This window comes from Agelaius phoeniceus, chromosome 4, assembly GCF_051311805.1.
Source record: "Agelaius phoeniceus isolate bAgePho1 chromosome 4, bAgePho1.hap1, whole genome shotgun sequence".
Lineage (NCBI taxonomy): Eukaryota > Metazoa > Chordata > Aves > Passeriformes > Icteridae > Agelaius > Agelaius phoeniceus.
The window spans coordinates 50,421,537-50,436,695 of NC_135268.1; the positions used below are offsets into that span (position 1 = coordinate 50,421,537).

The window sequence follows — 15,159 nt, forward strand, 5'->3', positions numbered from 1 at the left end:
CTCTGGAGTCACTGTGTGATGCACATCTAGCTCTGACTCTGGGGTAAAAGCAGCTCCTGTTTAACAGGGCACAGCAATGCTGTGAAGCCAGTCAGGGCAAAATTTATTTTAAATAAATGAAAAATATGTTCAAATTAGTTGAAAGAAGATCACTATCTGTCCATGTCTAATCGTATTTTATTTATCAAGTGCTGAAAGTTCTATCAGTATTTTCTTGTTAATGTATTTATGCCATTCAGCATATGATAGGACAAAATGAAATATTTGAAAATCAGAAACAAACCTGTGATCAACTCTAAACTAGTCTGCACTTCTCCTGGGAAGAAATGCTGTAGTACAATGCATGTTTCTCTTTTGCTTGCTCAGTCCTTATTTCTCTCTCACCTCATATTTACCAATTTGACATCTCCAAGAAATTCTTCGCAAATAATAAAAAGAGAGAGCCTCTGGGAAGACCCTTGGAATGTTCCTCTGGCTGGTAAGAGAGAAGAAGCATTTCTTTGCTCTGCAAGGACACTCCTTACGAAGATTGAAGGAGAAGAGGCAGGAGCTACTGAAAATAGTTTAGTTCTCAGCCATTTACATGAGGCACTAGAAACCAAAACAAGGAGTGTCCAACACTCTCCTTTCCCATCGTGCAGTTCTTTGAAGCATTCCTGTATTCAGCAGAAGCCAGACAAGGTGTACCTAGACTGTCCTGTGACATTTGTATGAAGCCCCTTCAGGTAGAGCCTCCTGTGTAGGGAACAGGCTAAGAGAAATAATAGCTGAGCTGGTACTATTATTTGAATATCCCTTAATTGTTGCAGAGAGCTGCTTGATTCAATTTACTAGTGTCCTCTTCCCCTCACATTAGCCATATAAAGGCACCAAGCAAAACACAACACTATGGAGCACCAAACAAGTATCAATACAACATCAGAGCCAGCCACATGGTCCAACATGTAGTCTTTCTGCCTGTAAAAAGATGGACTGCCAATAACCTTGAAATTTCCACTACCAAAGAAAATCACAGAATCATAAAATGGTTTGGGTTGGAAGTAGACCTCAAAGTCTACCCCCATATTATGGGCAGGGACACCTTCCACTAAACCAGGTCACTCAAGGCCCCACCCAGCCTGGCCTTGAACATTTCCAGGGATGGGGCAGCAACAACTTTTCTGGGCAAATCACCGCCAAAAGTAAGAATTTCTTCCTAATATCTAATCCAGACCTACTCTCCTGTTGGAAGTTATTCCCCATAATCCGACCACTACATCTTTATGACTTTCACATCAGAAAAATTCAACACAAAATCCAGCATAGTACAATTTTCTTAACATCATTAACACAAGAAAATTATTTCAGAAAATTTCCATCAACCATCACAATCGCCATGCAAAAATAATGTACAATAATTTTCTGAGGACAGACAGGTTGAATTCCTTGCCATTTACAGCAGGAACCTCCCATTGCAACATTAAGGCAGCAGTCAGAAAATATCTAAGCCAAGTTTCAGCAAGGCATATGATAACATTCTGTTTCATTTTCAAAGTGTGCTGTGGGATCTCATACCAAAATAGACAACTGAAACTTCATATACAACTTTTCAGCTTCATTATGATCTCTCCTACAAAATATGTCTCTATAGCAAAAAATTTCCTGGATTAAGTAGCACTTCAGATCAGGAATTGGGTGTTGTCCCATTTCTTTGGTTTCTTTGAGTTTACCAATCATTGTAAGCTATGGAAAGAATTACTCTGGGATGATTATATCTATTTGTTTGGCTAACAATACACATACATTTCAAGGCCTTTAACCAGTTCTAATTGGTAACCAAGATTCAGCCTTGTAAATGTGACAGAGAGAATGCTCTTTCACAAGGCATTCACTAAATAAAGTGAGTGAAACAGCAGTATTTCCTAGAATACACTAGGCAAAAAGAATGTATTTGTCATTAAGAGGGTTGACTGGAGGCATACTTCATAAAATTAGTTTCTATCTCTTGAAGCACAATTCTTTGAGTACACATTAGTGACTATTCACCTGGATAAAGTTCCATGGGAGTTAGTGGATGCATTCTACCAAATACAGTGGTTTCTTGACAGGTGAGCAAAACGGGCTCAGGCCACATGGGAAGTACACTTGCTTTTTCTGACATTGATCTTCATTTCCACTGAGAGCTTGAGTGTTTCTCAGCCTTCAGTGAGAGGGTCATGGCACATTCTGGCCTTGTTTTTTCATCTGTTAGTTTAGTAACTGAAATTTTGTCATCTCTGAAACAAACTCATCAGGAAAGGAGAGAATAAAGTTAGTTGTTGCTCTGATGCTGTTGATCAAACAACCTGTTCTTATATTACCCTCTTCTTCCCTCATCAGTTTATTTAGGAGTTACACGATTTGCTATACAAGAGACAAGGTGCTGGGATTACTTTACTTATTAATACAGTATTTTCAAAATGGTTCCTTTGAGACAGGAAACAACACTAGACCATAAAATTTTTTATTTCCAGCAAAACAAGCTCAGCTTTTCAGTGGGAAAATGCTCCTGTTTCTGATAAGTACTTTTTGCTTGTCATGTCTGTATATTTAATGTGCTTAATATCTACCTTGACCTATACAAAACATGACATTGCCCAGAGAACTTGTCAATATGGGACTCTGGGCAACCTCGTCCAGCAAGTGGCATCCCTGCCCATGGCAAGGGAGTTGGAACTAGATAATCTTTAAGGTCACTTTCAATGCAAACCATTCTATGATTCTGTGATTCCACATTTTGCAAACTCCAGTCAACACCTGTCCTAAAAATGAACTTTCTTTGTCATTGGCTTATGCCATATTTCCCCTCTGTGCCTACTTTGTATTACAATGCTGATTGTAATGTTCTGTAACCTGGCATCCAACCAGGGAAACATTTGTTTCCCCCAGGTGCAGTGCTAGTAGGAGATTTATAAGCTACTATTCCTGATGTTTGATTATCTGCTATGTTTGATAAATGGCTTTCACCTGAACAATCTGAGTGGCAATATAAACATTTTTTCTTTGTTTGATGTAATCATTGGATCAGGAAATTGAAACCATACTTCTGCACAATTGTGTAACAGTGTTATAGGATATATTAGCCCTCTGATTTGCTTCTTGGGTCTTTGCATAAAATAAGTGCTGATTGGAAGTGCTTATTAAAAGTTATTACCACCTCTTAAGAACTAGACTGTGCCAGTCAGGTACAGATAAAGAGTGAAATTCAGGAAAACTAAATGGTAAAAACAGCACAAATTTGGCAAAACTTCTGATTACCTTGAGATCAGAACTGAATTTCTGGTGAAAATTACACTAAGGTTTGTTCTTTTAGCTAAAAAAAGTTACCAAGATAATTCACCATAAGATGCAGTTAAAATATAGGTATTTTGAAGCTGTAATCAAAAGAATGAACAAAAGACTTAAACTCAGTGTTGGTCACCAGCAAGTGTGGTTGAAGTACAGTGTTAAAATAACCTCCTGCGTATTCCCATTCATCTGTCTTTGCCAAAACTTCTGAATTCAAGTTGTAATTGAAAACTCATGTTTCCCTCATCCCTTTTTCTTTCTTTACTTCAAAGATCTGACCAGATTGCAGAGTAAGCTTCCCTTTCCCCCAGAAAGCCTGATTGCTCTTCATCTCTCTTCCATGTCAAAGTGATTAATTTTTAAATAAGTTTTTAAATGAACACCGAATTTTGCCAGGCCTCCAGGAGTGATTTTATTTCCTCTTACACTCCCAGCATGTGAAACCCTTTTTTCTGCTGCCTCTCACTTTTGGCTTCATTCTCTTAAGACAGAATACTTCACTGCCACAGTTGAGGTTTCTGACAGCTATTAAGGAACTGATTTTAGTGAGGCCCTTACCTTTTCATGAGCTTTACATAAGGTCAAAATTACAAACCTGTGCTCAGGTGGGCTGCAGGGGTGGCTGGGAGCTGATTTCCAAGGCACCAGCTCAGAAGTAGATGGCACCTCCTTGTTATGTTTCAGTAGGGCTGAGCACGTAATGAATCAACCAAAATGGGACAGAAGCCCACCAGAGGTCTCACACCACTAAGCAGAAAGATGTCCCCAGATGGAACCTGGGGCATTTGTGGTGAACACAGTGTCCTGGTTTCTGGACAACTGTACTCACTGAAAGTGTCACAAATACCTCACCCTTTTGTATGAAGATCATTACCCTGCATTGCCATGGAACATGTACAATGCCATCATTTCAGATGAACTCTGCTCTTCTGGCACATTCAGTTAGTTGCAGTCTATGTCTGAAATGTGTTGAATTCAAAGTATTGCTTCCCTCTCTGGTAGATTTGTTGAGGAATTCTCTGAATCCAATTGGACACATGTACCTAATCATCTTAACAATGAAAATACAAAGCACTTAAAATTATTTTAGTCTCTCCACAGCCAACACATCAGATTTTCAGGCTCCAAAACAATATTTCTAAAACTGGAATCACAGCTCTTCCATTTCCCTCCAAGATATCTCTATGAATACAGATACCAGAGAGCTTTCTCCAGCATCTCACAGGCAAACTCAGTTTTCTCCACAAGCATTTATCTCCTGAATTCCCTCTACAATATCAGTGTTCCCATTTTATTTCCCTCCAGCCAATTCCCTGTATTCACAGTCACAGACCTTGTGTAATTACCGCTTGAGAGTTTCTGAAAATTAATTATTTTAACTCAGCATCGTTTGCCCTGACCTTGGTTTCTACTAGTTCTGGCTCTTGGTTAGCTTTATCTTTTCAACTATATCCACAGAATAGGGAGGGGAGGGGGAGCAGAGGGGAAGGGGGAGCAGAGGGGAGGACCTTTGCTTCCACCTGCAATAACCTATTCTGTTTTACCCATTAAATCCCAATATCCACTCATCATCATTTTCTATCTCATCTCCTGTACTGCTTGATGTAAGTTAATTTCTGAGAGCATTTGGAGATATGTTAATTTAGGACTAAATTTTGGCTGTAATTTTCATTACATATTAGACTCATTTTGGCTATAGTAACATGTACGATCCATGTAAAACTAAGGGGACCCAGCTTTTAAATTATCCCAGGGAGGGTTTATGACTTTTTACATGAATGAGAAAGGACAAGGAAAGAGTTGATTTCCACTTTGACTATTTTCAGCTGTTTATCTGGAGACAGTTTACTGAAGACTTTGCTCACAGAACAGCAGCATAACAGTTTATGCAATGTGCCTCAGACATGAGTAAGATACAGGCATTTTAAAATGGCTAGAAATTGGGAAGTCAAACTAAATGTGAAAGTAAAATGATTCACAGTTTATCATTCCTATATGTTTTCTGTGTCTACTAACAGACAACACATAATTAGAGAACAGGCAAACTGGAAGGTCATTGTTATTTCACTGTACCTTGCAAACAGAAACTAATTAATGTAAAAGAGGGGGAAAAAAGTCTACAGCATGTCACCTAAGGAAATGCTGCTATCAGTAAATTAAAAATGTATGCCTTGAGCTGCATTGCATCTGCCTACCTGAAGCTGTGCCTGTAAACAGTGTGGAGGACCAGAGAACTGAAACAATGGATCCCAGATGGGTCATGAGAAGAATGTTAGTATTATTTACACAATTCTAAAAAAACCACAATCCCAGAAATCTGAGAATAAGTCTCTGCTCTTAGATTTGTCCTAGATTACATCATTTAATTTCCTACTACTTAACAGTTATGAGTTACCACCTGGTGATAAGAGTTATGTGTAGGAGTATGAAAATAATTATTATTCAACAGCTGATCAGTGTTTATTTCACTTCTATCTTTTATCACTAGCAGCAGGAATAAATACAGAGTGAAATGAAAATTGAACTTTGATAAAATGGAAGTTTTTCTCTAGTTTAAAAAACATTGTTCAATTTTTGCCTTTTTTTTACCTTCAAGGCCTTTCTGTTTTCTGGTTCTACTCAAAACAAGAGGAGTTGGAAACAGAAGGAGGCAGCATGTAGGTCCACTTGAAATTGCTCTGTTTAGTTACTTAGTATTTGGTCATTTGACCAAAAAGGACCTTTTAATGCCTATAGACTTTCTTATATTTGAATGTATGTATGAAATATTTGAATAAATGACTAGTTATTTTTGTGGCATAGTTATTTTCCATACTGTCAGTTGACATTTTAAGTTACTTTGGGGATTTCTCTCTAACAATATGAGTAAGGTTTTTCAAATATGTTTACTTCTCTTGGGAGGGAATGTTTAATCCTACTACATATTCAGACTTCGGTGGTAATTCTGCTGTTTACTTATGTACCTTTTCCCACGATGACACCCTGAGTTGTTAAAAAAAGAAACACAATACATTTGCCTGAAGCAGCAGTTGTGGAGCTCAAATCCTATTTTCTCCTGTTATGAGCAGCTTTTCGTTTTCCTGTTATTTATCACATTTTTCTAGGTGTTTGAAGCTATGTTGTGAATTTGGGGACAATCACAGGCCACCTCATATCCTCTTTGAGAATATTCTGTAAGTAAGGACGGCTTTAGTCAGAAGTGAATAGGACTTGCTGAGGACAGACAGATAAAAATGAAAGTGTTTGGTATCTCAGATCATGTGGAAAAGTTAGCAAACAGCATGGTTCTGAGTGAGTCCTGGTTTGTGAACCCTGACCCCATCTGGCTGTAAGCACTGCTGCTTCACCCAGTAGAACATTTCATACTGCAGGGAAACAGACTTGTGTGATCAGCAGCAAATGGCTGTCATGAAAAATGCAATGTCTGCTCTGGTCCTCTTATTTTTAACTTGGCAGTAGCTTTGGAATACCCTGTACAGTGTTTTTCTGCAGGCAGATGAAGTTTAAAAACAAGATGATTTCTATCCCTTCCCTCTCTCTCTTTGCTCCTGTCTTTTACTAAATCCTTACTCATTCTTTCTAAAACAGACTTAGACTGCTGTAGAAACTGATAAATGCTAATAATATAATAGTAGCACATGCACACAGGGATCTCTGACTCATTTTACGTTTAAACATTGCCAGGTGCAGTTAATGCATGTGGTGATCTCCTTTATAATTCCCAAATTTCAGTTAGTTTGGTTAATTAATAGGCATTAGAGGTCTATGAAAGCTGTATTCTAGTCTGTTGAGCTTCTTAACAATGCCATTCATCATATTGCTGAGTGGAGAATAAAACAGTTAGCTGGTAAGATCCTACTCATGATATTACATGGCTCTGCCTTTTTTGGTCAGCTATGCTTTGTGTGGTAAGTGGGTCTGTTTTCCCAATATTTACTTTCAGTATACCAGCCTATCTTAGGAAACAACACAATAATCCATTACTTCTTTATATTTGCAGCAGTGTTGCAACTGGTGATATTCCTAGTGCTAGAGAGAATCAGCAAGTAAAAACTGGTATTCAGGAAAGCCCTAATCAGTCACACTTAGCTCAGTCAAAAATATATTGCATTTTAATTGAAAAATGTTTCAATGTTTCATGGATTAATTACAGCCTGGAGTCAATCTGTCATATATAACAGAACTGTTCACTCAAAAACAACTGACGAAGGTAATAGCATAAATGAAATAAAGTGTCATTCTCAACTGCAATCATCAGCAGAGAAAATTCAGAAATTGCTATCATTTGTCACAATTCACCTTCCTAAGGAATAAAATAAGTGGAAAGGGTTAAAAAAAATCCTGGGTTTGATTTGGGATACACCCTGGAGTTTTCATGTTCAGCAGACAACAAGGTTTCTGTCAAAATTTATTATACCTTTTGCTGTATTCCTATAAACAGAAGCTGAAATGAGATGCACTAGAATCCTGAAACTCCCAGGGAATGGTGAGCAAATCAGGGAAACTACCACTCCCTCTCAGTTTTCAGTTCCACACACCTAACATATTATGTACTTTTTCTTTCCTGACACTTTATACAACTTGAAATCTAGCTGAAAATATTACCCATGTGGGTGGAGATAAAAAGAGGCTGTTGTGTAAAGGTTGGAGCTGTCATTTGCACTACACTAAAGTTAAGGAAAAGGACACCCGTTTCTGAGGTGGACACGGAGCATTGTCTCACCTGGGGTCACAAAGCCCTCTGCAACTGGTAATGAGTTCTGCACAGGTCTTTGAAGGAGGCAGAGATCAGAGTTATGGTGTGATTAGTGCACTGAAGTGCTGATTCAATCCTTAGCTCTCAGAGAGCCCTGTCACTCAACACATGGGAGTGCTGCAAAGGGGTGTATTGTAGTTATAGCACTCCTTTGTCCTGCACCAGCACTGAGTGATGAACGACCTTGTTTCCCCACTATATTACTTAACCTAATTGGAACTATGCTCTCAGCTATCTCATTACTTAATAATACCTAGAAATTTGGTACCTTCATCTTCAAACCCTGAGTAGTTAATTATTACTTATATACTCAATATCCATTTTTAAAATTAAAGATTTGTCTACACTGCACACTTTAAGTGCTTCATTTCCTTTTTTAAGCAATAGATTTTCAAAAAAGGCAGAGTGCTCAAGATTCTTATGCAGATACAACTCCTCGACAGCATACATAAACCAGCTCTGCCCTAGAATAGCCTGTACTGTGGCTGCTGGCCTGATGTATGAAAGGGGACAGATGACTCATCCACCAGTTCTTTATAAACAAAATACAAGACAACTTCATGAAGCAGAATTATAGACTTCATTGCTGGAAATACTTTAAGGTGTAATCTTTTGTTTTCTTTTAGTTTTTAATCATATAGATATAATGTCTGAAAATCAGAATGTAGTAGGTTGTATGCTTTATACCAGCTCCTAAACCTGTCGGGAAAAAGTTCTTCAAAGTTAGTTATTCTGTATATATCACATCTGCAGCTGGACTAATGTTTTACCAAGGCCAGTGTAAGCAGCTTTACGTTCTAGTCTGATTCAGGATTTTGCTCAGAGGTGTTTATTTTATAAATAAAATATTCATATAATAATACTTTTCATATGATAATGTTCTTACAGTGGGGCTAGAATCTGTATCATGTCATAGAGTTAAATGTGCTCTCTTCCAGGAATAAGACTACAAATGAAGAAGCTGAGATTATTAAATCATCTGTCTGCTTTTCTTTTGGAATAACATTACAATGGCTTCTTTGCATAGATAATCATTTAATACCGTGCAGCAAGAAAAATCAATAACATTTATTCTAATTTCATATCATGTCTTCTAACATAAAACTCCATACTTGATTGCATTTCTGCCAGCTGAATAACCTTCTTCCAAAATGACAGTTGAGACTGCACAAAAAAACAGATCAGAAATTTCACTGGACTGCTCTCCTGTTTTGAAACCTCTTGCCCTAATTTTTTGTGTCTTCCCAAGAGCCACTGGAGTAGCTGATGATGAAACCATCTGATTGAAGGAACTACATGATTCAAGTGTGCTCCCAGTCAGGAGCAGCCAAAAAAAAAACCAAGCAACCAACCTATAGTATAAATTATCTGCATTTAGCTGTAAATATTGGCCAGTGAAAGTGTCCTTCCACCCCACAATCTTCCACATGAGGATGCAAAATAATATCATCCACCAAGCAGACAGGTTTGCAGAAGGCTTGACCACCCAGCAGATACAACAACAGCTGCCATAGTAGTATCTTCCAGTTAGATTAAAATAATCTATTTCCTGAACAAGTCCTTTAGAAATGGAGCTTTTGAAATCCTTATGACGCTTTGAACTTTCTGAGTAGGTGCTTATATTTTTGATATCATTGTGGGATTTGAAAGAACAACCAGATTTACCCACTGCATGAGTGAATCTAATTGAAAGCATCATAGAATCATAGTCCATTGGCAGGATACTCTCACCTAGACCAGGTTACTCAGAGACTCATCCAACCTGGCCTTGAATGCTTCCAGGGGACAGGCATCCACAACTTCCCTGGGCAAGCCACTCTAATTCCTCACTACTCCTACAGTAAATAATCTTTTCCTAACATCTTAGCTAAACCTACTGTCTTTGAATTTGAAGAATTCCATTCCCCTTTGTCTGTCACTACATGCTCCTGTTAAGAGTCTTCCCCATCTTTTCTCTAAGCTCCCTTCAGTTACAGGAAGTCCACAATTAGATTACTCCAAAGCCATCTCTTTTCTGGGCTGAACAAACCCAATTGTCTCAACCTTTCCTCATAAGAGAGTCTGATCAACTTGGTTGCCCTCCTCTGGACTTGCTCCAACAGGTCAATTTCCCTCCTGAGCTGAGAATCCCCAAGCTGGGTGCAGCACTGCAGGTGGGGTCTCACCAGAGACCTCATCAGCCAACACCTGGAAAGAAAAGTTCTCAACGTGTAATGTGACAGGTGGAAGGAAGCAATAATGCTTAAAGAATTTAAGCAATAATGCTTAAAAAAAAAAATAATGCTCTCATTTTTCACTTTGTCCATCAGTCTGCCTCTTAGGACATTCTCCACTTGAACAACAACGTTTCAAAGTTGCCTGCAGGGCTAGGAGGGAAAGTGCTTTGCATTTGGAGGTAGTAAACAAATAGCAAGACATGAGAGACTGGGCAGGAAAATATTGCATTTTCTTTAAAAAGCTGTAAGTTCTTTAGAGACTAAGTTCCTTCTGTGTTACAGAATTTTCAAGGAGAAATTTTCTTAAATAACAATGCATGTCTCCTTAAAATTTCTAATAGTTTTAAAGCTTGTTAGACAATTAGCAATCAGTAGTATTCAAAACAAGGGTGAATTCCAAAGCAATTGTTCTTTGCCTTTGTACCAGCATTGGCTGATTTGTCAGTGCAGTTCATAACACTGCATGGTGTTATAAATGTGTGCAAATATTGGCTAGAAGGACTTTTTATATTTCTTTTTGAGAAATGGAGGAAGAATGAGTCCTTGTGGTTTTACTGCAGTACAGAAGACATGCTCATTTGACATTGATGGATGATGTCCCTAGATAAAGTTCCAAAGCAAAATGGTACTAAGGTTGTTAAAATGCTTTCCACAATCTGTACTAGCAATGAATGTTGGTTTTTCTGTCTTCTTTCTTGCCATGCGTGAAATGAGTCTCTACCTCAGTGACTCCAGCTGCTCATCTGTGACCATTTCTGTTGCTTTTTCTGATGGAGGTTATAAAGAGTTGTGCTGTGGCAGCTTCTCCACAATATAACCACTGCATCAAGCAAAACCACAAGATTGCCTGTTTGCATGGGGAGATGCAACTTTACACCTGCTTTTCAAAATCAACAGGCTGGGGATCCTGTCCTATCTATTATTCCTCTTACAAGCTTTGGAAAAATTCATTGAGGTTTCATTTACATGTTTTGTACTACCTTGCAATGGATGTTGCAGCAATTAGAAAGATTTTCATGCATGAAAGCCATACCCTTTTCCCTCTGGTTGCAAATTCCATTCTAAAGAATGTTTTATTATATTTCAGCTACAAAATTATGATGCCACAAAACATTACAGTTACAGGCTAAAGTTCCAGCCAAGAAAAAAAATTGTCTTTTTGACCATTTCTTTCTGTCAAGCTGTTAATCATGTACCTTGTTTTGGTGCAGTATGTAATAAACTGTAGATGAATATCCAACCTGAGTAGATAAATATCACAGCAAGCTGTAGACAGACTGGAATAGTCTAGCAACAAAATACCTGTGGCACATATACATTTATATTTTCTAGCTTAGTGTATTTGCAAATCCTAGTTCAGAACTGAAATTGTTTTGAGATCTGTAAACTAAATAATGGGATTTTAATGCACTTAAATTGTTAGAAATTTTTTTAAGTTTTAATAAAGGGATTTTATCTTCATTATTGGTTTTTATTTTCATTATAACCATATTTTTGCAATTGCACAGCTGTGCACTTTGGTGACAAATTGGCCCAATGTAGCCAAATATTTGCTTCCATGTTTGTGAAGTTACAATTAAAAGATTAACTTAACCTAAGACACTCAAGTGTGAGAACTCCAAAATATTTGGTTGCAGATTAATTTATTTGTGCACAAAATTAAGGGTTAATGACCAAGTATGAGGCTAGGAATTAAGCACATAGGTAATTTATTTCATCTTTATGTGTTCTACAAAATGTATTTGCTGTGTTGAAGGCATGCAAAGGTTCAGGGTCAATGAACTACCAGGCAGCCTGTTGTACCATGTCAAAGAAAAGTGAATAGCCCCAAATTTTCTTAACAGTCTTAGTTATAAGAATACTTCAAAACACAGTTTCTCCTTATTTTCCTGCTGAGTTATAAAGTTGAGCTTCACAGATAGCAAAAGACAAGAGTTATTGCTACTAATTAATGATTAAGACTAATCAGTTAATCTTTTTCATCTCTGTTGTAAGAGGCCAATTCAGGGAAAAAAAATCTACTCTTAGAATAAGTAGAAAAAAATTCTGTGCTGGAATCCTAAGATATTTTTGATAGGCTTCTTATGTAACATGACCCTTTTTCAAGTTAGTTTGAAGTAAGATGAAGCATTTTCCACGTTAATTCAAAGTCTGAGCACCTGATTGAGCAGTCCCACAAAGCGACATTATGCAAGAGTCACAGAGCAGTACATAGGATCAGACCCAGTGCTCGTCTGGTATTCCAGGTCATCTACCAGACTGATAATTAAAAGTAGGAGTCTGAAAGCATATATGGCACTTCCTACTAATACTGTTTCCTTTTACGACTATTTTCAGCTCAGAAAATTTCCTGAGGCCAATATGACTTAGGAATCCCACTTAGTACAACCAGGAAGCCTTTTCTTCCATTTGGCAGTTGCATTCATTCTTTCAAAAAGAAAGCAAATCTATTTTTAGATTTAAAGAGAGAGGATGAAACAAGGCAGCAGAACATGATTATTTGCAATCTCTTATGTCTTGAATACCGATTCTATGCTCTATCTTCTCTCTATCTCTTTTTCCTAACAAGCAAGTCACAGGCTACAAGTTTTCCTAGGATATCTCCATTCTGGAACACTGTGATCACTATTGTGCTTAAGAGAAAAAGGGAGGGAGGAAGGGAGGGGGGCTCTTGGTGCCTCTGAGGCTTGGTGGCACCAAATGAGATTTGGAGAATCTTAGTTTTTGAGCTTGATGTCTAAGTCCTTCCTCAGAGGCCTGTGAGTTTTTTGAATCTATACCTAAAGTCGTGATTAAATCTAGTACTACATATTCTGCATATATGCATTTACTGCAGTAACACCACTCCTTCTTTGCTATGCTCTTTCCCATGGAAGGGACAAGGCCAGCATCCCAAGAACACTGACCTCATTTACAGATCCTTTACAAGGATCAAGACCTATCAGGGCGAGAATAATTTTGAGGCCATGCAGTGCACTGGAGCGTTAGACAGATGTCCAGTACATGCTGGTCAGACTGCCAGCAGTAAAGCCTATAATTTTGTTTATTCAATTATTGATTCAGTCGTTAAAAAATGATATATATAACAACAGTTTTGTTGGTAAGCCACCCAATGTTGAGTGTATTGAGAAGTTAAGACATCCCATATCTACACTTTCTGAAAATGAGACTGCTGAGTCTTTTTTAATTCAAAACTTGTATATCACTTTCAGAGGTTTAGACAGTTAAAAATCTATTTACTGATCTTATCAAGTATATGTCAAATATATATTTCAAGTTCAACAGGAGCAAATCCTAAAATGTTCTGAATAGCTTAGTAATAGACCTGTCTGACCTCAGTGCTTTACAACTGATTTCTCCAACATGTGAATAATAAAACCAATATCTTAAGTACTGACCAAATCCAGGTTCCAGTTAAAAGCTCACAGACCTGACCATCTCCCTTTTTAATTCAGTGTGTCTGTTCAGACATCCACTCTGGAAACCACTAGAACATGATTAACAGCATCAGCAGAGTCACTGTCCAATGCAGTGTGGTCACAGATCAAAGCCCTTCTGAGGCTACAAAGCAAGTGGTGAAGCAACTCTATGCCCATTCCAGTAGTGATCTAGTTTTCCTTCTAACTCTGAATTTTCTGTAAAAAGCAAAAACCTGCTTTTCATAATCACTTGATCCTCTATGTTATTACAATTTTTCCTGTTCTCCAGTTGATTTCAGTTCAACACTGTTCAATAATTAGTTTTCCAGACTTAATAACACTGTGAAAATACACTGGAAGTTTGTTACTCAGATACCACATCTCACGTATTTATCTCTATCCATATAAGGGACATTACTACATTAAATGCTCTTTACAAGCAATCCATTGTTTTCTTTTGTAAACTATGTCCTTTTGGGAGTCAGAGTAGTGTGTATGGAGGAGAATATGAAGGCAAAGATCAGGAGAGTTTTTACAATCTTTGCCCAGTCCTAGAAGAGGATTTTGAATTCAAATAATCCAGTGATTTCTGGAGTCTCAGCACTGATCATCAGCTGATCAGTGAGAAAGAGAATACTCTTTATCAAGAGAAGTCTCTTCAAGTCTTATCAGGACTTCTCCAATGAAAGTGCAGATCTCTCTTTCTCGTCTCCCCAGACTTTTGGGGATTGTAGTGATATATGCTCCAGAGATATACAACAGTGGGATACAACATGCTACCCACCCTAAAAACCTTTGCTTGTATTACTACACAGGAACCTTTCCTTAACATCACTTTGCAGCTTCTGACTTCTTTGGAAGATGGTTGGTTTTTCTGCTGTACTTCACTTTATTTTGTTTGTAGCATTAGCTAGCCCTATCAGTTTGTAAGCTCTGCATGTCCTGCTGTATATTCACTTTTCCAGGCCACCTGCAAGTAAAGAAAGATGAAAGTGCTCTTAACCACCCCAAAAGCTCTCCTCTTAACAAACTTCCATGTGATTCTTTATTCTTTCCCACCTTTCTCTCTAAACATTAATAAGCTCATTCTTCATCAGGCTGAATAGTGACTTGCATGTGACAACCTTACATGTGAGCTCTACCTGAGAAGCTGTGCTCGGAAATTTTGTAAAGACTGTGTGTGTTATGTCTGACTCCTCACCCATATCCTCTCTGACGCAATGCTCACCAAGGCATTCATCAGGTTTGTTAACCAGACCTGCCCTTTTGCAAGAGACGTCAGGAAGCCCTGCCTGAGAATGAGTTCTGGGGCTAATTTAGCAGAACCTGACCTTTCAGAGGAGGCTGGGAGGCCACTGGAGTGTGTAAGTATGGGAATGGAGGGAAAATACCCATGCTGAAACATGGAAAATGAGGAGAGACCTGTGTAAAACCTTTGGCTGAGCTCCATTGCACATTGGGA

At 38.1% G+C, this 15,159-nt stretch overlaps 1 protein-coding gene across 1 annotated transcript in view; it reads right to left on the minus strand.

The window, feature by feature from the left end:
• GRXCR1 (glutaredoxin and cysteine rich domain containing 1) overlaps positions 1-15,159 on the minus strand; it is a 38,530-nt gene that overhangs the window by 18,166 nt on the left and 5,205 nt on the right. The window contains exon 2 of the mRNA XM_077176596.1: positions 3,277-3,297. Coding sequence (XP_077032711.1) covers positions 3,277-3,297 — 21 coding nt within the window. The remainder of the gene's footprint in view (positions 1-3,276; positions 3,298-15,159) is intronic.